Source organism: Haliotis asinina, chromosome 2, assembly GCF_037392515.1.
Source record: "Haliotis asinina isolate JCU_RB_2024 chromosome 2, JCU_Hal_asi_v2, whole genome shotgun sequence".
Lineage (NCBI taxonomy): Eukaryota > Metazoa > Mollusca > Gastropoda > Lepetellida > Haliotidae > Haliotis > Haliotis asinina.
This window is the reverse complement of record NC_090281.1, coordinates 24,083,965-24,107,083: the sequence shown is the minus strand read 5'-3', so window position 1 is coordinate 24,107,083 and position 23,119 is coordinate 24,083,965. Positions and strand designations below refer to the sequence as shown.

At 40.8% G+C, this 23,119-nt stretch overlaps 3 protein-coding genes across 3 annotated transcripts; all 3 read right to left on the bottom strand.

Moving 5' to 3' along the window:
- Positions 1 to 5,530: 5,530 nt before the first annotated feature.
- On the bottom strand, positions 5,531 to 8,114 carry LOC137272380 (uncharacterized). The gene is made up of 6 exons (XM_067804756.1): positions 8,026 to 8,114; positions 7,333 to 7,386; positions 6,841 to 6,959; positions 6,248 to 6,400; positions 5,949 to 5,995; positions 5,531 to 5,587 (listed from the first exon to the last, which is right to left on the bottom strand). The coding sequence occupies exons 2-6, from the start codon at positions 7,383 to 7,385 to the stop codon at positions 5,546 to 5,548; spliced, it is 414 nt and encodes a 137-aa protein (XP_067660857.1). The 5' UTR covers position 7,386; positions 8,026 to 8,114; the 3' UTR covers positions 5,531 to 5,545.
- A 4,115-nt stretch (positions 8,115 to 12,229) lies between these two features.
- On the bottom strand, positions 12,230 to 17,366 carry LOC137272378 (troponin C-like). The gene is made up of 6 exons (XM_067804754.1): positions 17,170 to 17,366; positions 16,568 to 16,621; positions 14,791 to 14,909; positions 13,426 to 13,578; positions 12,853 to 12,899; positions 12,230 to 12,287 (listed from the first exon to the last, which is right to left on the bottom strand). The coding sequence occupies exons 2-6, from the start codon at positions 16,618 to 16,620 to the stop codon at positions 12,249 to 12,251; spliced, it is 411 nt and encodes a 136-aa protein (XP_067660855.1). The 5' UTR covers position 16,621; positions 17,170 to 17,366; the 3' UTR covers positions 12,230 to 12,248.
- Positions 17,367 to 18,176: 810 nt separating this feature from the next.
- On the bottom strand, positions 18,177 to 21,940 carry LOC137271659 (uncharacterized). The gene is made up of 5 exons (XM_067804091.1): positions 21,879 to 21,940; positions 21,059 to 21,112; positions 19,391 to 19,509; positions 18,952 to 19,104; positions 18,177 to 18,262 (listed from the first exon to the last, which is right to left on the bottom strand). The coding sequence occupies exons 1-5, from the start codon at positions 21,938 to 21,940 to the stop codon at positions 18,177 to 18,179; spliced, it is 474 nt and encodes a 157-aa protein (XP_067660192.1).
- Positions 21,941 to 23,119: the final 1,179 nt, after the last annotated feature.

The following is a 23,119-nucleotide window of genomic DNA, read 5'->3' as shown; positions in this document are numbered from 1 at the left end:
TCACTGACATTACACCCAGTGTAGCAAACTGTTACTAAGTTTGTCATGGCAGGTTTGAGTAAGTGTTTGGCAAACATTTTCCTTTTAGAATTATAACCTAAATAACAAAAGATCAGGCCCATTCCATAGGCCATATGATATTCAGACATTAAGCGAAATCAACACATTTTGCAGGAACTCTATGTATTGCAGCATTTTTAAAACTGAAAATGTTGTATCCTATTTCAAGGAATCTCTCCACTTTAGACGAGACTGCTTCAGTGGGCATGTTTTCACATGTGGTGTTAGTGTCGTCCGCCATTAAGCGGCTGCAAATTGAAATTGACGTCTTACGTCTGGGAACTTGCAGTTTTTTCTGAAAATATGCCTAAAGACAAAAGTAGACCTCATGAACGTTGTTTCAGGGAGAATTTGTGCTCCGAAAGACTTACAAACAGCCAGAGAAATCTACGTATATGGAAGGACTCGCCGTATATCGTCCACAAATTGCCACGGAAGGACTTGCCCCATCTTGTTTCCCTATGATCTCCATGGGTTTCCTGTGAAAGAACATCGGCGTCGTGGTTGGATGGCACATGCTAATCTGATCTATTTTTGCCCATCTTATAACAGTGTGGTAGGTACTTATCAAGATAATTAGTAGCATGATAGGTTATCCCATCTGATAATTAATTATATTGAAAAAAACGTCAGACATTTTGGTATTCATGCAGTACAGTGCTGTACAGTAGGGTACAGCTATTTGATTAACTTATCCTAACTGCTTTGCCTTTCATGTATCGTTACCGTACACAAATGTAAAGAATTACTTTATTGTCTGTATTTCTTTTTTCATATAAACATAAAGGCACTAGTGTTCACTCTAGGAGTGAAAAAGATTTTTTTTTTTTAAATATGAAAAAGAGATAACCCATTGTAGTTAGTCGAGTGACATTGACTAAACCGGAATGTAATTAATTTATTTTGATAACTTTTTTTTTCGTTTTTGATGGCCATCCCAAAACCCAAATCCTGACCCAGTCTTACATTTGGGATATAAAAGGAAGGTTAGTGTACATTTAGTTTAATGTAACGTACAGTGTTGTATTACATGTAGTATTTTTGTGACGATTATGTTAGCAACTTTATGAATCAAAGAGTTTCTGCCTTTCATTGTTGTAAATCCATTAAAGACTGTTATACTTTAACTTGATGCTTTTCGGACCCCAAGGAGCAATCACCTCGCTGAGGAGTGCCCTGCTGAAGCTGACCTGACATATCAACCTGTATTCCAAGTTGAAGAGAACTAGAATGATGGCTCAGACTAACTGGTTGTCACTGTCGTCAACAGAACTCTTGTTGTCACAGACCTAAGAACAAAGTTTCATGCAGTACATTGCTGTACAGTAGACTAAAGCTATGCAACAAAGATTCCTACTAGTGTTGTATTACATGTAGTGTTTTTGTGACGATTATGTTAGCAACTTTATGAATCAAAGGGTTTCTGCCGTTCATTGTTGTAAATACATAATAGACTGTTTCCTCTCTCCAGGTGGCGACCCGTGAAGGTCCCGGGGTAGAACAGGCCTTCAGCAACCCATGCTTGCCATAAAAGGTGACTATGCTTGTCGTAAGAGGCGACTAACGGGATCGAGTGGTCAGGCTCGCTGACTTGGTTGTCATCGGTTCCCAATTGCGCAAATCGATGCTCATGTTGTTGATCACTGGATTGTCTGGTCCAGACTCGATTATTTATAGACCGCCGCCATATAGCTGGAATATTGCTGAGTGCGGCGTAAAACCAAACTCACTCACTCTCCAGGTGGCACAAGGATGGCGGGCCATTTTCTGACACCCTCTCTCTGATGTTTCTCGGACCAACTCACTGAGGACTGACAGATCAACCTGTATCTCAGGCTGAAGAGGGGAAAAAGGAGAATGATGACTCAGACTAACTGATTGTTACTGATGTCAACAGACCTCTTGTTTTTGTCTTCTCATACCTAATAAGAAGGTTTCAAACAGAGCTGTAGGAGTACAGGCTGATTTTAACCAAAACAAAGAATGTCTCTATTCAGGTTAATTTTCCTGTCTTTTCTGCAGACAGTATTAAGACTGACACTGATTTTTTGTCTTACACTGGGCTTACTCTACAAGTGTTTCTGTCTTTCATAACTGATCTTACATACTTCAGTAAGATGTCACTCCCAGATCAAACACTACTCACACTTGTGAGACATGGGTTTGGAATTCAGTTTGATCATCCAGGGAGACGGTTTTTATTTTCCAGGCAATTAGCACGTAAAATGTTTGGAGTTTGTACCTCAATTTTCGCCATAGAGCTCACAAGAGACGTTTTTCGGTCTGTAATGTCAATGTCTTTAAAGACTTATTTTTACCTATCCACACACTACTTGCATTATTGATGTACAAAATGTTTCTTGCAATTTCCACGGATTTTTAGAACTCAGACCTACAGCACATATTTAAGTCACAATACTGCCAAAATGCTTCTTGCAAGTGCTCCCTGTGAGGTTATTAGGTATGTTTCAAGATGCAATGGGGTCGTGCAAGTGATGTGTATATCACCAAGAACTCAAATTTCCTAAACTCTTTGTTACCTGGCAGCGAGGTAATGGCAGATAGAGGCTTTACAATAAGCAATGAACTTTATTCTTGAGGAGTGAAACTGACCATTCCTGTTTTCTTGAAGTGTCCTAAAAAACTGAGTGCCAGAGAGCGTATAGAAACAGGAAGAATTGCATGTAAGAATACATGTAGAAAGGGCGATTTCCAGATTGAAGTCTTACAGAATATTGAATCAGGTTTTACCTCTTAAATCTGTTGAAGAGTTGGATAAGACAGTTAAAGTGTGTGCAGTCCTGTGTAACTTAAGACCAGAAAGAGAAAGACTCAGTAGTCACGTTTATTTTTAGACGGACAATCAACATATTTTTCTATGTTTCCATAGACATGTTTAAAAACATTTCAGTTTTCAAGCTGAACAATATTTAACAGTGAAATCAGTATTTCTAATGCTACACTTTCTTGAAAACTTAGTTTGCAAATATGGCACCAGTGTATCTTTATTATTGAAGACCCAAAATGCCTGTAATGACAAGAAACATCTCTTGTTCTCCAACTTTGACCACAGTGATAATCCCTGCACATATCCTTGCACACTTTACGAGTCAGCTTTTGCTTTCCGGTCCATCAGGGCGAACTAATCACTCGTTTGCGCCGTTGGCGCCATATGGAAAGGTATCAGAAACTGCAATGTTGTGTTTTGCGTTGCATGTGACTTTCGGCTAATGAGATGTAATGATTCTGCAACATGATATTTCACCAACAAGAATGATAGATTATAAATAGATATTCTCATAATGACATTGAATTGATGTTTAAACTTAATGTTCACCTCACCTTGACCTTTGTGTCATTGTTTTATGTTTAAAGATCAGCCTATAGATATTAAATAAATGCAAAGTTCTAAATAACACTTTACCTTAGATATTACCACTTTACTTTACATACTTTACCACTAATATTTTGGGGGAAAAACATAGCAGGTAGTGGCCACAAGATGTGGGAGTATTTTTACCTGGGCCACAAGTAAACTCTCACACGTTTCTATCACTGTTTGTATGGTTCCATGATATATGTGTGACAGCAATACTCCGGCTTCATGGGTTTTAAACATTTCATTATAAGTGTAAGTAAGTAACAAGAATGTATTTACAGACTGCCTTATATCCACCACAGAGATGGTTAGTGGTGCTCAGACAATATCGGGAAGAACATATAGCTTTTACAGAAAGGCAGCAGTGAACAGATGATTCTTCAGCACAGACTTCAAAGTTTCTTTTGAAGACGTGTTCTTGATTTCCTTAGGAAGAGGATTCCACAATTCAGGGTTGGTGAAAGAGAAACCTCGTTCAGACAGTTACATGAACCATAAATACTAATCAATATAGTGACTATGTTCACTAAAAGTCAAAACACGTATTCATTCCATACTTGTACATTGTGATTTACTATCAACCTAACCAAGTAAGTAGTCATATCTGAGCATTTAGTTAGATATTACTTATCTAAATCTTGACATAATCTTTACATGAATAAATAATAAATATTGATGATTGTTCTTAAAACATCAAATCACAACATTAGGGAAAGATCTTTGACAATACTTAAATGCCCTCGAAAGATGTGAAAATACAGGCATGTTCAAGTTCAGAACACAGGCCTGATAAGATACGTGCGGACTAACTGCTTTTAAAGACCTTCGGTTTTAACTGCAATGTTTGTTTTGCACATGATATCAAAAAATTTTAAAACGAGATCGAATTGACCCAGTAAAGAGACGTTGCTTTACCGCCTCGTAAGCGTTGACTGGACTCCGTCTAGACGTGTTTGCAACGCCATACTTGCTTGCGCGGCGTTATAAATAGCACAGACCAGTTTATCTTTGTAGCCGCTTAATGGCGGCCACAAAATAAGACTACATGAAAATAAGCCGTGGAAAGGTCTGTACCATGCATTCTGTACCACTTGAAAAAGACTATGTAAGTGTTGTAAAGATGCTTATACCTAAAATTAATTAAAGATAGATTTCGCTTGAAAATTACTTTTTCAATATTTAACCCCTTTAAGGCAGCAGCAGAAAGCAATCGTAATGTGAATCACTTATACGAGAAGATAAATTGTTTCACATAATGAATTCCGATTTTTTACAAAAACAAATAGCAATGCACTTTCTAAAATCTTTGAAAGACGTCAAATGGCGGAAATATGTTCATGTTGTATATTGAAATTTTTCTCGAACTTATGCTTCTTCAATTCTGGATTTAATTTATTAGTAATATTTTAAGAATCTCCAGTTATTCTTTTTCTTTTGATCTTGTTGCTTCATCGTAAAATTTGTTGTTGTAATCAGTGCGTCATATGTACAATCTACATTCAGTCATGTGTGTACCACTACTGTAGTTATAGTATGTACTTATAGTATGGCCGCACACACTCCCTTTAAAATATTTTATGTAGTTCATTATTTTAATGTAAATTTTGTGCATTTGACAGTTTATTAAACATTTTACTACTACTACTTCTACGACGAAGACGACGGCGACAGCACCCTTATAGCTGGAATAGGGTAATCACCATACAAACAGAAACGAAACACTTGATATTCGATCCCACTGAATGCCTCTGCTCTGTCTTTTGAACTCTCTGAGTGATGCATATGGATCAGCAAATTCGGTAGGACCGTGCAGTTGCCTAACTTGACAGTTTCCCGTTCAGGTTTCACAGCCACTGACGAACAGGGTGCTGAAAATGGTTCGTTGTTCTGTTGAAATATTGTAAAGTTTTAGCTATTTATCTATAACTGATAATACTGAGCCCAAGTAGACCACTCTGTCACGTGCACGTGGCCATGCATAGACTGTGATCGGACGATGGCCTTAATGCATTCGTCCGTTTACGTCCACGGGTGGACAATGGACACAGTTGGGCATGTTTGTGTCTGTCAGAAGAAAAAGTAACAACATACTAATGCCCATAGTTTTTATTTACCGACCGGAGGATTGGGACGCATAGCGGCGAAAATCTAGAAAAAAAAACATTGATAATTAGTATTGAATTTGCGCTCATAAATACTGAACACCTTACTTTGCATATTGAACGATAAGAAAAATGGCTTGTCACGGGTAAAAGCGGCCTCTTGTCAAGGTCCTCTCACTCACTTTTCTCTATTAGTAGCACAGGGTCTGAACAAACACACTGAGTGATATGTTTTCTCGCTTTAAATCTTGTATTTATACCTTGTATTCCGGAATCGTTGGCACATATGCTGAGCTCAGAATTGTTGATATGCTCATCTTCTAGCTAAATTACGGGAATGTTTTGCTTTAAAAAAAAAGTGAAGACGGTGAAAATGCCTCTTTGCACGGAGTGCGATGATGACCTACCTGCTTATACCTGGCGACGAATTCCGCGAGGCTGACCTTGCCATCACCTGAAAAGATCATCACAGGGGTTTATGCTGTCCCATGATACAATGGATATTGCTTGAAAGGTCTTATGTTTTGAACCGCTGGGACAAACGTTGCTCAAAGATAACCGACGTCTCTCTCCCTCCCTGCCTCCGTCCCTCCTCTCTCTCTCCCTCCTTTTCTCCTCTCTCTCCCTCCCTGCCTCCGTCCCTCCTCTCTCTCTCCCTCCTTCCGTCCTCTCTCTCTCTCTCTCCCTCTCTCTCTCTCTCCATTACCGTCGGTGTCGAACGCGGGGATGACATTCTTTACATCAGTCCTCAGCACGAAGCCGTCGTGGTCTTCGTCAATATTCTTGAAAACCGCTTCAGCGACGCTTTTGGGCGCGTTAGTACCAGCTATGTATTCTGCCAATGTCATCTTGCCATCACCTGAAATGAAAGACATATTTTCCTTAATGGTATTCAGTAACAAAAGATTCCACAATGCCATTGGTCTTGTGCAATTTGGATCCAAATCAAAATGACCCGGTTTCAAATCCAATTTTGTGACGAGCGTGTACTGGCATATTTTCCAGGTTGCTATTTAGGAATTTGGTGCACAAGTACTTATAGAATGGATGGCACTCGATGATGACGACGACCTGAGTTCGATTATCCATATGGGGGAAATATTTGAAGCAAATCTTTTACTTCCATCGCATTGATTGTCTCCCCTTGATGCGTCCGTGACAAACTGGGCCATAAGCATTGCTTTGCAAGAGTGACAGTATATGATAGAAAGATTGGCTCGACTATTGTTAAAATCATATGTTTTGGAACAATGAATTTTAACTTGTAAATAGGCAAAAGACATTCTGAACGAAACCTACCGTCGGTATCATACTTGTCAAAAATTTTCAGAAATTCTGGCACATCAGCAGTGCCGCTTCCATCAGTATCGATTCTGGCGAAGGCTTGCTTGAAAGTTGCCGCCATGTCCGGTACAGTTCTGAAAGAAATAAAACAGTGAGCAGCATAATTAGGTAACTGAGATGGACAGTAAACAACTTTTAGATTACTGGCACTTATATGATTCAGTAAACAACAAACTATTAATACTGACATCCCAATGGACATTAAACAACACTTTTAGAATACTGACACCTACATGCTAAAGATATGGTATCATTTCCATAAATATCGGAGGGAAAACATTCAGTAAAATATTTTAAATATCAGAGATAGATCAAATCAATTTCACATTATGATGAATGTCCTCAACATTCTTTAGGAGCAGCGAATTAATATAGACTACCATTAGCAATGATTCCCATCGATCGATCTTTAGCCAGGCTTAGTCTTCTTACATAATTGTGACTTACGTTGGGGCGCTAAGAGCACCACACGCGAAAGCCAGCACAAGAAGGCAAATCATCCTGGAAATCAAAGATGTGGAAAGTAAGCAATACGAATGGGTTTTTAATCACAATCAAATACATCTATTGTCAAAGTTTGATATTTTTAACATTAAAAATTAACTAAGAATTCGTGATTGTTGTGTTAGCTTAAACACTACTTCAGTGACGTAATGGATTGTCAGTTTGACGCTTGAGGAAAGTTAACAACGATTGTGAATCTCCCGGTATGTTGAAAGCAAGACTTGACCATAATGAGGGAATTTACCTGACGTAAGCATACATTTAAATGATAACACCTCGATGTAATTTGGTATTTGGTAAATTAACATCTTTTGTAGCAATTCAATGCACTTATGTATTTGTGCGCGTAACAAGTTCTATTGCTATTTGACAAAAATAATTTTGACTTGGCGATCTCGATCATCCATTTGTCCACTACAAGAATGAGTGTCTGCAAGAACTAGTGTCACTGAATCTACAACTCATTAACATCTGCTAAACTCCCCCCAAGCTGTATTTCCGAGGAAACTAAATAAAATGTGTTCATCCCTCATGAAGCACGCATCTCCGTATCAAGAGCCGCTCACATCCACTGTTCAACATTAAAACAGCTGTAACTGTTTCTCTGGATAGGATTTTTCTGTCAATTTGACTTACCTGACGTAACGTGCTAAACAAGTGTAACAAGAACGACATGCAGGTGCAGTTTTTAACCTATCCTAGACACGACTCTGCCATGTGACCACGATAAGGTGAGACAATTTTTCAAAAGACCAACTGGCATCTGCCATTACCAAAATAAGTATACCATGCACATGTGATCCTTATCAGAATCCCTGAGTGAGTTAGCAACAATCCAGATATATGGCGGTGGAAGAGTATCTGAAGAATATATATTACAATATTTATACTTACAACGAGAGTGGTGCAAATATCATTTCCGTATTGGTTTTGTGATAAACGTGGATATTAGTTTGAAAATATTGATAATGGTTCAAATATATTATATGCTTTCTTCTTTCTATGTCTGAAGAAATGTTATCAATGCCAATAACTGAACAGCTATATGTCAGAATACAATTACGACACTTCTAGTCGGTGAGTCTGGTTACATAACTCCAACGCCTCCGCCGTTTGTCATCATGTTGGCAGAGAGGCTTTACCTCGCAGTAGAGATGTTGGGATGTGTCCCCGCATGTCATCTACTCTGCAACTGTGTTTCATGTTGGCAGAGAGGCTTTACCTCGAAGTAGAGATGTTGGGATGTGTCCCCGCATGTCATCTACTCTGCAACTGTGTTTCATGTTGGCAGAGAGGCTTTAACACGAAGTAGAAATGTTGGGATGTGTCCCCGCATGTCAGCTACTCTGCAACTGTGTTTCATGTTGGCAGAGAGGCTTTACCTCGAAGTAGAGATGTTGGGATGTGTCCCCGCATGTCATCTACTCTGCAACTGTGTTTCATGTTGGCAGAGAGGCTTTAACACGAAGTAGAAATGTTGGGATGTGTCCCCGCATGTCATCTACTCTGCAACTGTGTTTCATGATGGCAGAGAGGCTTTAACACGAAGTAGAAATGTTGGGATGTGTCCCCGCATGTCAGCTACTCTGCAACTGTGTTTCATGTTGGCAGAGAGGCTTTACCTCGAAGTAGAGATGTTGGGATGTGTCCCCGCATGTCAGCTACTCTGCAACTGTGTTTCATGTTGGCAGAGAGGCTTTAACACGAAGTAGAGATGTTGGGATGTGTCCCCGCATGTCAGCTACTCTGCAACTGTGTTTCATGTTGGCAGAGAGGCTTTACCTCGAAGTAGAGATGTTGGGATGTGTCCCCGCATGTCATCTACTCTGCAACTGTGTTTCATGTTGGCAGAGAGGCTTTAACTCGAAGTAGAGATGTTGGGATGTGTCCCCGCATGTCATCTACTCTGCAACTGTGTTTCATGTTGGCAGAGAGGCTTTAACTCGAAGTAGAGATGTTGGGATGTGTCCCCGCATGTCAGCTACTCTGCAACTGTGTTTCATGTCGGCAGAGAGGCTTTAACACGAAGTAGAGATGTTGGGATGTGTCCCCGCATGTCAGCTACTCTGCAACTGTGTTTCATGTTGGCAGAGAGGCTTTAACACGAAGTAGAAATGTTGGGATGTGTCCCCGCATGTCAGCTACTCTGCAACTGTGTTTCATGATGGCAGAGAGGCTTTAACACGAAGTAGAAATGTTGGGATGTGTCCCCGCATGTCAGCTACTCTGCAACTGTGTTTCATGTTGGCAGAGAGGCTTTACCTCGAAGTAGAGATGTTGGGATGTGTCCCCGCATGTCATCTACTCTGCAACTGTGTTTCATGTTGGCAGAGAGGCTTTAACACGAAGTAGAAATGTTGGGATGTGTCCCCGCATGTCAGCTACTCTGCAACTGTGTTTCATGATGGCAGAGAGGCTTTAACACGAAGTAGAAATGTTGGGATGTGTCCCCGCATGTCAGCTACTCTGCAACTGTGTTTCATGTTGGCAGAGAGGCTTTACCTCGAAGTAGAGATGTTGGGATGTGTCCCCGCATGTCATCTACTCTGCAACTGTGTTTCATGTTGGCAGAGAGGCTTTAACACGAAGTAGAGATGTTGGGATGTGTCCCCGCATGTCAGCTACTCTGCAACTGTGTTTCATGTTGGCAGAGAGGCTTTACCTCGAAGTAGAGATGTTGGGATGTGTCCCCGCATGTCATCTACTCTGCAACTGTGTTTCATGTTGGCAGAGAGGCTTTAACTCGAAGTAGAGATGTTGGGATGTGTCCCCGCATGTCATCTACTCTGCAACTGTGTTTCATGTTGGCAGAGAGGCTTTAACTCGAAGTAGAGATGTTGGGATGTGTCCCCGCATATCAGCTACTCTGCAACTGTGTTTCATGTCGGCAGAGAGGCTTTAACACGAAGTAGAGATGTTGGGATGTGTCCCCGCATGTCATCTACTCTGCAACTGTGTTTCATGTTGGCAGAGAGGCTTTACCTCCTAGTGCTAATGTTGAGATACGTGCCAATCAGATTGCAATGGCGAGTCATGTTGGCAGCAGAGGGGCTGTAACTCGCAGTGCAGGTGTTGGGATACGTCCCAATCAGATTGCAATGGCGTATCATGTTTGCAGAGAGGCTGTAACTCGCAGTGCAGATGTTGGGATACGTCCACACAAGACAGCTTCTCTGCAACTTTGTGTCATGTTGGCTGAGAGGCATTAACTCGAAGTACATATGTTGGGATACTTCCCCACATGTCAGTATGTCTACAGCAGTGTGTCATGTTGGCAGTGAAACCTTAACTCGTAGTACAGATGTTGCGATGTCCCAGTCAGGATGCATTGGTGTTTCATGTTTGCAGTGGGGTTGTAAATCTCAGTGCAGATGTTGGGATACGTCCTCACGAGTCAGCCACTCTGCAAATGTGTGCCATGTTGACAGAGAGGTTTTAACTCGAAGTACAGATGTTGGGATACGTCCCAGTCAGATTGCATTGGTGCGTCATGTTTGCAGTGGGGTTGTAAATCTCAGTGCAGATGTTGGGATACGTCCTCGCGAGTCAGTCACTCTGCAACTGCGTGTCATGTTGGCAGAGAGGCTTTACCTCGTGGTGCAAATGTTGGGATACGTCTCAATCAGATTGCGATGGCGAGTCATGTTCCCAGAGAGGTTGTAGTAAAGATACGTCCCCAAATGCCAACTTGTCTACAACTGTGTGTCATGTTCGCAGTGAGGTCTTAACTCGTAGTGCATATGTTGGGATACTTCCCCACATGTCAACTTGTCTACAACTGTGTGTCATGTTCGCAGTGAGGTCTTAACTCGCAGTGCATATGTTGGGATACTTCCCCACATGTCAACTTGTCTACAACTGTGTGTCATGTTCGCAGTGAGATCTTAACTCGTAGTGCATATGTTGGGATACTTCCCCACATGTCAACTTGTCTACAACTGTGTGTCATGTTCGCAGTGAGGTCTTAACTCGCAGTGCATATGTTGGGATACTTCCCCACATGTCAACTTGTCTACAACTGTGTGTCATGTTCGCAGTGAGGCCTTAACTCGCAGTGCAGATGTTGGGATACTTCCCCACATGTCAACTTGTCTACAACTGTGTGTCATGTTCGCAGTGAGGCATTAACTCGCAGTGCATATGTTGGGATACTTCCCCACATGTCAACTTGTCTACAACTGTGTGTCATGTTCGCAGTGAGGCCTTAACTCGTAGTGCAAATGTTGGGACACTTCCCCACATGTCAACTTGTCTACAGCAGTGTGTCATGTTCGCAGTGAGATCTTAACTCGTCGTGCAGATGTTGGGACACTTCCCCACATGTCAACTTGTCTACAGCAGTGTGTCATGTTCGCAGTGAGGCTTTACGTTCCCACAAGTCAGCTATACGCCGATGTAGACTATAGATCGTGACCTTCGATGTATTCGTCCATTTACGTCATACGTCCGCAAATGGACAATGGACACGACACAGCTTAGACATGTTTGCGTTTGCCAGAAGGACAATGGACACGACACAGCTTAGACATGTTTGTATCTGCCAGGAGGACAGTGAACACGATACAGCTTAGACATGTTTGTGTCTGCAAGAAGGACAATGGACACGACACAGCTTAGACATGTTTGTGTCTGCCAGAAGGACAATGGACACGACACAGCTTAGACATGTTTGTGTGTGCCAGAAGGACAATGGACACGACACAGCTTAGACATGTTTGTGTCTGCCAGAAGGACAATGGACACGACACAGCTTAGACATGTTTGTGTCTGCCAGAAGGACAATGGACACGACACAGCTTAGACATGTTTGTGTCTGCCAGAAGAAAGAGTAACAACGTAGTATTGCTCATAGTTTTTTTTTATTTACCAAACGGGTTGTTTTGTAGCGAGGCGAAAATCTAAAAGAAGAAAGCAATAATTGAAATTAATCACTTGTGTTCACCAATATTGAATGTCTAACTTAACATGTTGAATAATGTGTCGTGAGTCGATAAGAGTAAATACCGTAGTCTTTCGGTGTGGGTGGGTGCGTGCGTGCGTGCGTGCTTGTGATTCAGAGTTTCCGTATGGTGACGTTTCTAAAATAGGGCGTTCTTAAAGTATTAGCGGCGGTGGTGTAGCCTAAGGGTTAAAGCGCCAGTTTGTCACACTGAAGGCCTGGGTTCTGGGTTCGATTCCCCACATGGGTAAAATGTACTAAGCCTATTCCTGGTTTTCCCCACTGTGACATTTCTGGAAAATTCCAAAAAGCGGCGTAAAATCATACCAAATCATTAATTTGTTTGTCTGAACTTCTACCACAGAGACTGAACAAACAGTAATAACATGTTTTTAATCTTGTGTAACGGAATTGTTAACATGACCTTGTTCATTTTAAAGCTTAAACACTCGATTGTTTTGTTTGTCATTTTTGTTCAAAAAAGGTCAAAATGCCGCCTTGTTGGATGTGCCATGATGACTTACCTGCTGATACTTGGAGACGAATTCGGCTCGACTGACGACACCATCACCTGAAAAGATGATGCCATGGGTTTGTTTAGGGTTTCTAATTTGTAATTCAGATGCTGTGGGTGTGGCGGGACAACCTAATGGTTAGAGCGTAAGGCTAGAGTCACACCCTGTCCCCGGCGGCCACGTTTCGCTGAAACGGGATGGACTGAATGAGGTAACGTGACAGTACCATGATCTCTCTCTCTCGCTCTCTCTCTCTCTCTTTCACTCCCTCCCTCGATCTCTCTCCCTCCCTCCCTCTCTCCCCCTCCTTCTCTCCCCCTCCCTCCTTTTGAGTAACCTGGTAGACCGAAGAACGGCAGACACGCAACAAAACGTGACAGCAGCTAACAAACCCTAAGAAAACTTGTAGTATGTCCACAGTGGGACGGGAGGCATGAGCATGTCACGTTCGGCCACGCTTATATTTTGGAGAGGCCTTTTGTCACGGTTGTTTCTCTCTATCAGTCATCGTGAATATCGATCTGAACCCCCGATCTCGTATGTCGCATCCTGTGACACGTGTTCAGTGTCAAAGTTCATTACCGTCTGTGTCGAACGCGGAGATGACATTGTTTACTTCGGTCCTCTGGAGCACATCGTCGTGGTCGGCGTCAACAGGCTTGAAAACTGCTTGAGCAACGTACTTCGGCACCTTATTAACACTCATATACTCGGCCAGTGTCATCTTGCCATCGTCTGAAATTGTAGACATATTTCAAGTAATCATATTCTATAACATATTCTCTGCCAGCGTCATCTTGCCATCATCTGAAATTAAAGACATATATCAATTAAAGATATTCAATAACATATTCTTTGCCAATGACCATCTTGTCATCATCTGAAATTTAAAGACATACTAGTATTTCAATTAAAGATATTCAGTTACATACACTCGACCGGTGTGATGTTCCCATCGTCTGGGATTAAATGACAGATTTCAAATTATGACATTCAATAACAAAAGATTATAAATATCTGAAGCCATGGCATTAGTGTTATACAATTTGGTTCTAAATAAAAATTGCCTGGTTTGAAGTCCAACTTTGTGAAGAAGGCATACTGATATAATATTATAGTCCAAGCAATGATGGTGGGCGAGTACTGATGAAATGGATTTCTCGGTAGTTTTCCGTCAACAGTGCAGCTTTTTAATGTGGATCCTGGAATATATATGGATATTCTGGAATATCAACTCTCCTACAGATTGTTGTTCCGAACATATCACTGGACATAGAACACATGTCCGACTTGACAGACCTGATAGGGGCGTCAGCGTGATATCGCAGGGGATGACATTGTCCGGATAAACGTGTTTTCACCGTGTTAGTTGTTTATTAAACTCGATATATATTATCTCCATTCAGTACCTGATGTTATTTAGAACAAGATATTATAAAGTGAAGAGCGACATTACAAACCACACGTTCCCGATGATGACATTCTAAATCAACGGATGCAGTAAACCTTACCATGTATATATTACAGAGTAGACCTGTGGCGGTATATGCCCTCTCGCTGACACGATTCATCAGTGGTGTAACTTTGAGGTTAAAGCGTCCGCTCGTCACGCCGAAGACCCAAGTTCGATTCCACATATTGGTACAATGTGTGAAGCCTATTTCTAGTGTACCCCGCCATGATATTGCTGGAATATTTCTAAAAGCGGCGTAAAATAAAACTCACTCAGTCATCAACACATACCCTGACGATTTGGTGGAGGAACGCTGCCGAACCCTTTATTTGTCTCCCCTCGATGATCCCGTGGCAAAGTAGGCCCTATGCATTGCTTGCAAGAGTTGTAGTATGTGATTTCATTTGTATTGTAAATATGATGTTTTGGAACACCGAATTGTAAATTATACGTCATACGTTATAAATCATAAAGTGATTCTGAATGAAACCTACGGTCGAGATCATAATGGTCAAAAATCGTCAGGAATTCTGAAACACCAGCAGTGCCGCTTCCATCAGTATCGATTCTGTCGAAGGCTTGCGTGAGAGTAGTCGCCAAGTCCGGCACAGCTCTAAAAGAAATTAAACAGTGAGGAGCATATTTAGGATAATCACATGGGCAATAAACAACAACTTTTAGAATACTGACACCTGCATGCTGCATAAAACAACACAAGTAGCATTTCGACACCTTAGTGGACACTATTCCTTTTGAAAATAGTGACATCCACATGCTGTAGTAAACTCCGCTTTTAGAGTGCTGACACCTAAATGCACAGTAAACAACACTTTTAGAGTGCTGACACCTAAATGCACAGTAAACACCGCTTTTAGAGTGCTGACACCTAAATGCACAGTAAACAACACTTTTAGAGTGCTGACACTTAAATGGACAGTATGTAACACTTTTGGAATACTGACACCTAAACGGGCTGCAAACAACGTTTTTAGACACCTACATGCTACAGTAAACAAACCTCTTAGAATACTACAACTACATGGACTGTAAACAACAGTTTGAGAATACTAACACATACACGGGCACTAAACAACACTCCTAAAATGCTGACATCTACACGGGCAGTAAACAACAGTTTTAGAATGCTGGCACCAACACGAGCAGAAAGCAACACTTTGAGAATCGGTTTGATTTCAGCCATACTACTTTGGAATTCAGCCATTTCGACGGGCGTTAATTTATTCATCTGCTGAGGTTATATCGTCAAAATGCCCTATCGGTCTAATGCCCCACCCGATTACCTACAGACTACCGCAATATAGCTGGAATATTGCTGAGTACGGCGTAAAACTAAACTCTCTCACTAATTTAATGCCCTACTATTCTAAACGATACAACAGTAAACTACAAACAGTATGCAACTGAGTAACGAAGAGTATTGCAAGAGTTGCAAAGGTAGTTCAAATCCCAAGGCGGTGCTGACCGTTAATGTTAAAAGAATCGCATTAAATGAACAGGAAGTGCGTTGGGGAGTTCGATACAACCGGATGTATTATAGTTGCGGTGGTTTGCACTTGGACAATGGACAATTATCCTCTTTTATTTATTTCCTTGTTTGGTTGTTTGGTTGGGGTTTTGGGGTGGGGGGGTTATATTTGTTTTTTTAGTTTTTGTATTTATTTATTCATTCATTCATTCATTCATTCATTTATGTTGCATACATAGTGCAAGCTCTACACACTTAGGAAACAAATCCTTATGCCTTGGGTTTAAATATTTAAGGCATGTCTCTACTTGTTTTGTGATCGATACATTGTTGGAGATAGCAATTGCCAGAGATATTCCTTCTGAAAATTGTCAATTGAATATCTTTAATCCAGGAACGTCACAAACACCTTTCGCCGCAACTGAAATGTGTTTTTTCATTTTTTAAAATTCTAATTATCGCTTTATCGATATACATCATAGCGATCGATCATAGTCAAATGAATATCGAGCGATTATCAATAAAATATCGAAGGGGCAACTTTGAACAAAAATGACTAAAAACATATGTATAAACATTTGACATCAGCGTTTCAGTGTTCTCGGCATACTTTAGGACCAGCATATGAACGCAGGCTTAACTTGGGGTATTTTCTGAGTAAATTTTCAATATTATCGATCACAAACTTTTCTTATCGCTAAGCGTTAATAATGATTCGCATCGACGATATATCCGAGTACCAGTCTTTTCAGTCTGACCCCGCTTCTCATATAACTGCAACTTACGGTGGGGCGCTTACAGCACCGTAAGCGAAAGCCAGCACAAGAAGGCAAATCATCCTGTAAATAAAAGAAATGGAAGGTAAGGAAAACGAATGTTTATTTGAAACACAGTCAAATATACTTATTTCCAAAAGTTTCATAATTTTATCAATGCAATTGTTATGTGACTTTGAACAGTGTTATAGTTAGGTACGTACGTAATTTAACGTTAAAATATGTATGCAAATTTGTCATATAAAATCGAAGTATTTTTAGGTTGTATTTCACATAATCGTTTTCGTGTTTTTGTTTTGTTGTTTTGTTTTGTTTTGTTTTGTTTGTTTGTTTGTTGTTGTTGTTGTTGTTGTTGTTGTTGTTGTTGTTGCTCCATATCTACTTACTAAAAAGATTTAAAATGTAAAATGTTAAAATTAGTGTTACCATTCTGCAGGTAAACTTTAAGAATATAAGTTCCCAAACAATAGACAAGTTGAACATAAACACATAACGCGTTTCTTATCCAATGGCAATTATAACGTTTCTATTCTATAAACTGAAACACTGTGAAACACTTAGACACACGTGACCGTTTCTCTACGTATGATCACAATGTGCAGTTGACTTACCTGATTAACGTGCAGCAGAACTGGGAGGTGCGTAGCAAGTAAGTTTTTTGCGTATAAGCCTGATAGGTTGCAAAGCTTTATATTTAGATAGGATTGAAGACTTGCCCAACCCTTTCAGAAAAAAAAATCATGTGTAAGCCGGGACTTTTTGTTAATAATGGTAGCTACACACCTGGCAGGCAACATGTGACCACGATAAGGTGAACCAATTTTAGAAACGACAAGCTGGCATCTCCCATGACCGAGGTGAGTAAGGGCGCTCTTCATGTAAGAATCGCTCTGGCGTTTTCAGCTGTTCATTTCGATATATTGTGACAGCAGTCGTCATTACGACAATTCCTATGTTTGAGTCCCGTTAGTAATGTCATTGTTGTGGACGATGGACACGACACATCTTGTGTCTGCCGGAAGAAAAAGGAAAAACGTGGTATTGCTCATAGTCTTTTATTTACCAAATGGGTTGTTTTGTAGCGAGGCGAAAATCTAGAAGAAAAAAGAGTGATCGAAATTAATCATTTGTTTTCAAATTGTGTTCACAAATACTGAATACCTGACATATTGAAGGTTCAGAAACATAGCATGTCACGAGTCGAAAAGAGTAAATACCACCGCCTTTTGGTATGCGTGCGTGCGATTCAGAGTTTCCGCATTTCTCGAGGATGACGTCGAGGAGCGCTGCAACTTCGTGTATCGCGTTATAGTACGTTCTTGAAGTATTAGCGGCGGTGAGCTAGCCACACAGTTAAAGCGCCAGTTTGCCACACTGAAGACCTGGGTTCGATTCCCCATATGGGTATAATGTACTAAGCCTATTCCTGGTTTCCCCACTGTGATATTACTGGAATATTGCAAAAGGCGGCGTAAAACCATACTCAAACACCCACTTGCTTGCCTGTACTTGTAGCACAGAGACCGAACAAACAGTGATATCAACTGTTAACATGACCTTGTTCATTTTAAAGTTTAAACACTCGATTGTTTTGCTTGTCATTTTTGTTCAAAAAACATCAAAATGCCTCCTTGTTGGAAGTGCCATGATGACTTGCCTGTTGGTACTTGGCGACGAATTCCGCTCGACTGACGACACCATCACCTGAAAAGATAATGCCATGGGTTTGTTTCCGGTCTTCAATTTGTAATTCTGGTGGGGTTGGGGTGATGGAATAACCTAATGGTTAGAGCGTTACACTATGTACCCGGCGGCCACGTTTCGCTGAAACGGGTACAAAACTGGACTTGAGACAACGATGGGGAACTGTACTCCACCTTTCAGCTTCCGGGACTCAGCAGCCCGTTTTCCCAACGGCTTTTTCACGGATACCAAAATAGACTATGAGAAACTTCTAAAAGGATCTTACAAAATTTAACTTTGGGGGCGAAATGACGAAACTCCCACTGCGCACTACGTTTCAAAGAAACGGAACTGACGTGGCCGACGTAGTGTAACCCTGGAATAACGGCGATGACCCGGGTTCGATACTGGATCGTATATATTAATGTGTATCATGTAGCCACCGAATTCTGAACATTGGTCGGGAGGTGGGGGAGAAAATACTAGGTAAAGATAAAAAGGGGTTAAAAAATAAAAAAAACTACATAAAGGCAAAATTATCTGATTACTGTAGTCTCAAATATTGTAATTCTCATTACATTTTCTACATTACATAATGATTTAACCTCAACCCCATCACTTATGTCGCATATTATGCTAAGCATTTGTTGCTGTCTATCTGTTCACGGCGAGGGCACGTGTTAAAGGGCAAGGTTGTCAAGGTTCATTACCGTCGATGTCGAACGCGGGGATGACGTTTTTTACTTTGCTCCTCTCGAGGACATTGTCGTGGTCGGCGTCAACAACGTTGAAAACTGCTTGAGCAATGTATTTCGGCACCTTATTAACACTCATATACTCGGCTATTGTCATGTTGCCATCATCTGAAATTAAAAGACATATTTCAATTAAGGATATTCAATAACAAAAGATTATAAATATCTAAAACTATGCCATGAATGTAATCGAATGTGGTTCTAAATAAAAAATGCCGGGTCTGAAGTTCAGTTTTGTGAAGAACGTACACTAATATATTTTGGGGATGCATGACGAAAGTTTGGTGGACGAATTCTAATAGTAAACGATACTGTGAAATCATGTTTGGGGCAATGAATTGTAAATTATAAATTGCATATAATAAATTATAAAGATATTCTGAAAGAAACCTACGGTTGAGATCATAATGGTCAAAAGTTTTCAGAAATTCTGACACATCAGCAGTACCGCTTCCATCACTATCGATTCTTTTGAAGGCTTGTGTGAGAGTTGTCGTTAAGTCCGGCGCATTTCTAAAACAATGAGCAGTGTATAGTATTAGGACATTGGCACCTACATGGGCAGTAAACAACACTTTTAGAATACTGACACCTACATGGACAGTAAACAGCACTTTTAGATTACTGACACCTACATGGACAGTAAACAACACCTTTAGAGTACTGACACCTACACGGGCAGTAAACAACACCGTTAGAGTACTGACACCTACACGGACGGACAGTAAATAACACCTTTAGAGTACTGACACCTACACGGACAGTAAACAACACCTTTACAGTACTGACACCTAAATGGACAGTAAACAACACCTTTACAGTACTGACACCTACACGGACAGTAAACAACACCTTTACAGTACTGACACAAGCTACAGTAAACACCGTGGTGAGTATATTGAGTTCGTGAGTATATATTTAAGCTGTTTTAGCCATAGTAAGGATACTGACAGCTACATGGATAGGAGACAACACTTTCAGAATTTTGACACCTGTACAAGAAGTGAAGAGCAGTAACAGACATCACCAAAAACAAACAAACCTGGCGGTTTGATTTCAGTCATACTACTTTGGAAATCAACCATTTCGACGGGCATCAGTTTATTCATCTGCGGAGGTTTTATCGTCAAAATGACCTATCGTTCTAATGCCCAACCTGATTACTTACATACCGCCGCCATATAGCAGGAATATTCCTAAGTGCGGCGTAAAGCTAAACTCACCCACTAATGCCCTACTATTTTAAACGACACAATAGTAAACTACGAAGTAACGAAGACGGATATCACGAATATTTGCGAACATAGCTCAAATCCCAAGAAGGTACTGGCCGGTAATGTTAAAAGAATCACGTTAAATGAAGAGGTAGTGCGCTGGAGAGTTCGATAGAAACGGGTGTATTCCAGTTTATTTATTTATTTATTTATTTATTTATTTATTTATTTATTTATTTATTTATTTATTTATTTATTTATTTATTTATTTATTTATTTATTTATTTATTTATTTATTTATTTATTTTATTTTATTTTATTTTTGTATTTGTTGATGGTGGTTTTATTCCTGCTTTAGTTTTTTTTCAGTGTATACTCTTCACACGTAGGCAACATATCCCTTGTGCCTTGTGTTTGATATTAAATGTATCAAAATGTTCTACTTGGTTTGTGATCGAAAACATGTTATAATTCAAACAATTCAAATGTGATCCTGTAAATCTAATCACTGTCTTATTTGGGACTGGTTATCGATATACACCACACAGATCGATCATCCTTAAATGAATATCCAGCGATTATCAATAAAACATCGAAGAAGTATCTTTGAACAATATGACTGAAAGTATACATATCAACACATTTCACATCGGCGGTGAGTGGAGACATATTAAGGTTTGCATTGCCAACAAAACCACCGCCCTTACGACACTTTAAGAGCATTTCATGAATCAAGAAGATTATTGATTACACACTTTTGTTAAACGTTAATAATGATTCGCATCGACGATATATCCGAGTACCAGTCTTTTCAGTCTGACCCCGCTTTTCATATAACTGCAACTTACGGTGGGGCGCTTACAGCACCGTAAGCGAAAGCCAGCACAAGAAGGGAAATCATCCTGGAAACAAAGAAATGGAAGGTAAGCAAAACGAATGTTTACTTGAAACATAATCAAATATGTTTATTTCCAAAAGTTTCATAATTTTATCAATATGTATGTATGTATGTATGTATGTATGTATGTAGGTAGGTAGGTAGGTAGGTAGGTAGGTAGGTAGGTAGGTAGGTAGGTGTGTGTGTGTGTGTGTGTGTGTGTGTGTATCCATGCATGCATGTAATGTAGGTAGGTAGGTAGGTAGGTAGGTAGGTAGGTAGGTAGGTAGGTAGGTAGGTAGGTAGGTAGGTAGGTAGGTAGGTTAATGTAAACATATTGATGCGAAGTATCTTTTTAGGTTTGGTTCCATATTATCCTCTTTGTTGCTCCATATGGACTTACTAAAAAGAATGTAGTGGCATATAAAATAAGGGATATAATACTAAATGTAAAATGCAAAAAGTATTGTTGTCATTCTGCAGCTGTGTTCCCGAACAACAGACAACATAAACACATAACGCATCTCTTATCCAGTGACAATATTCATGTTTCTGTTCTCTAGACTGAAACACTGTGAAACACACGTGACCGTTTCTCTGTATATGATCATAATTTGACTTACCTGATTAACGAGAAACAGAACTGGGAGGCGCGTAGCAAGTCAGTCTTTTTTCTTAAAGACCTAGGTTGCAAAGCTTTAAAGTTAGATAGTATTGAAGGTTTGCCCAACCCTTTCAGAAAAAAATCATGTGTAAGCCTGGACTTAAGTCGAGTTAATAATGGTAGCTACAGGCAACATGTGACCACGATAAGGTGAACCGATTTTAGAGATGACAAGCTGGCATCTCCCATGACCGAGGTGAGTAAGGGCACTCTTCATATAAGAAACGCTCGGGCGTTTTCAGCGACAATTCCTATGTTTGAATCCCGTTTTCCATGTCATGGTTGTTGTATGTTGCGCGCAAACGCATTCCCAAATGAAAACGATTCATGAAAAGTGCGTACAGAAAAAGCTCTCCACGTCATGCACGTGCAATGAGGTGTCGAACACATGAGAACAGGCATAGACTATGAAAAGCCAAACCAAATCCATCGTTTCATTACGACGTAATCGATGATCAAAAAGGACAAGATTAAATGCTACTGACCGAAGTATGACTGTTTGGAAATAGGTGATTCCCAGTCTTCTGTTGCAAGACACCTGAACGCCCATAACAGCCCCACATTTCGATTTTAACATCGATATACCCATTTCAGTACTACCCAAGATCGCCCCGGAAGTGGAAGACCACGCCTGCTCAAGACCGATTCATCCGGGTGTTTCACCTACGTCACCGACTTGCTTCAGCAATGGACACTGCAGGACAGGTTCATGGTCTTCGAAGGATATCCAACCAAACCGTCAGAAATCGTCTGAGAGAAACAGGAACTCGAGCATATCGACCAAAAGTTGGACCTGTCCTATCACGAGTACACCGACAACGGCGTGTCCAACTGTGCAGCAGGGTACAGGCATGGCATGGAATGGAACCTTGGGAACTGGCAACTCGTTGATGCAGCAATGAATCGCTTTTCCTCCTTCAGCGTCAGGATGAGCCACATCGAAACAAGCTGCGATCTACAGGTGGACAGATTTGATTGAGAACGCATCAAGGTGTGGACAGACATGTCCTACTCTGGTAGATCAGAGCTAGTGGTGGTTCAAAACAATCTTACAGCAGGTCGCCACATGAACCAGATCCGGCGAAATCTCGTCCTCCCACTTATTAACCGCCAGAGGGAGCTGTTTCGACACGACAACGCTCAACCCGACACAGGTCGCGTAACATGTGTCGAGTAGTGACGGCTACTGGTGGTGATGTCGAGTAGTGACGGCTGCTGGTGGTGATATCGAGTAGTACCGGCTGCTGCTGGTGATGTCGAGTAGTGACGGCTGCTGCTGGTGATGATGAGTAGTGGCGGCTGCTGCTGGTGATGTCGAGTAGTAACGGTTGCTGGTAGTGGTGTCGAGTAGTGATGGCTGCTGCTGGT

Excerpts from the sequence above, each read along its gene's own strand:
- LOC137271659 (XM_067804091.1), bottom strand. The coding sequence starts at position 21,940 with ATGGGAGATGCCAGCTTGTCATCTCTAAAATCGGTTCACCTTATCGTG. Across the intron at positions 19,510-21,058 it reads GGTGCTGTAAGCGCCCCACC|AAATGCGCCGGACTTAACGA; the intron begins GTAAGTTGCAGT and ends TCATTGTTTTAG. Across the intron at positions 18,263-18,951 it reads CCCCGCGTTCGACATCGACG|GTGATGGTGTCGTCAGTCGA; the intron begins GTAATGAACCTT and ends TTATCTTTTCAG.
- LOC137272380 (XM_067804756.1), bottom strand. The coding sequence starts at position 7,385 with ATGATTTGCCTTCTTGTGCTGGCTTTCGCGTGTGGTGCTCTTAGCGCC. Across the intron at positions 6,960-7,332 it reads GGTGCTCTTAGCGCCCCAAC|AACTGTACCGGACATGGCGG; the intron begins GTAAGTCACAAT and ends TATTTCTTTCAG. Across the intron at positions 6,401-6,840 it reads TGACAAGTATGATACCGACG|GTGATGGCAAGATGACATTG; the intron begins GTAGGTTTCGTT and ends CTTTCATTTCAG.
- LOC137272378 (XM_067804754.1), bottom strand. The coding sequence starts at position 16,620 with ATGATTTGCCTTCTTGTGCTGGCTTTCGCTTACGGTGCTGTAAGCGCC. Across the intron at positions 14,910-16,567 it reads GGTGCTGTAAGCGCCCCACC|AGCTGTGCCGGACTTGGCGA; the intron begins GTAAGTTGCAGT and ends AATTTCTTTTAG. Across the intron at positions 12,288-12,852 it reads TCGTCTCCAAGTATCAGCAG|ATTTTCGCCTCGCTACAAAA; the intron begins GTAAGTCATCAT and ends TTCTTCTTTTAG.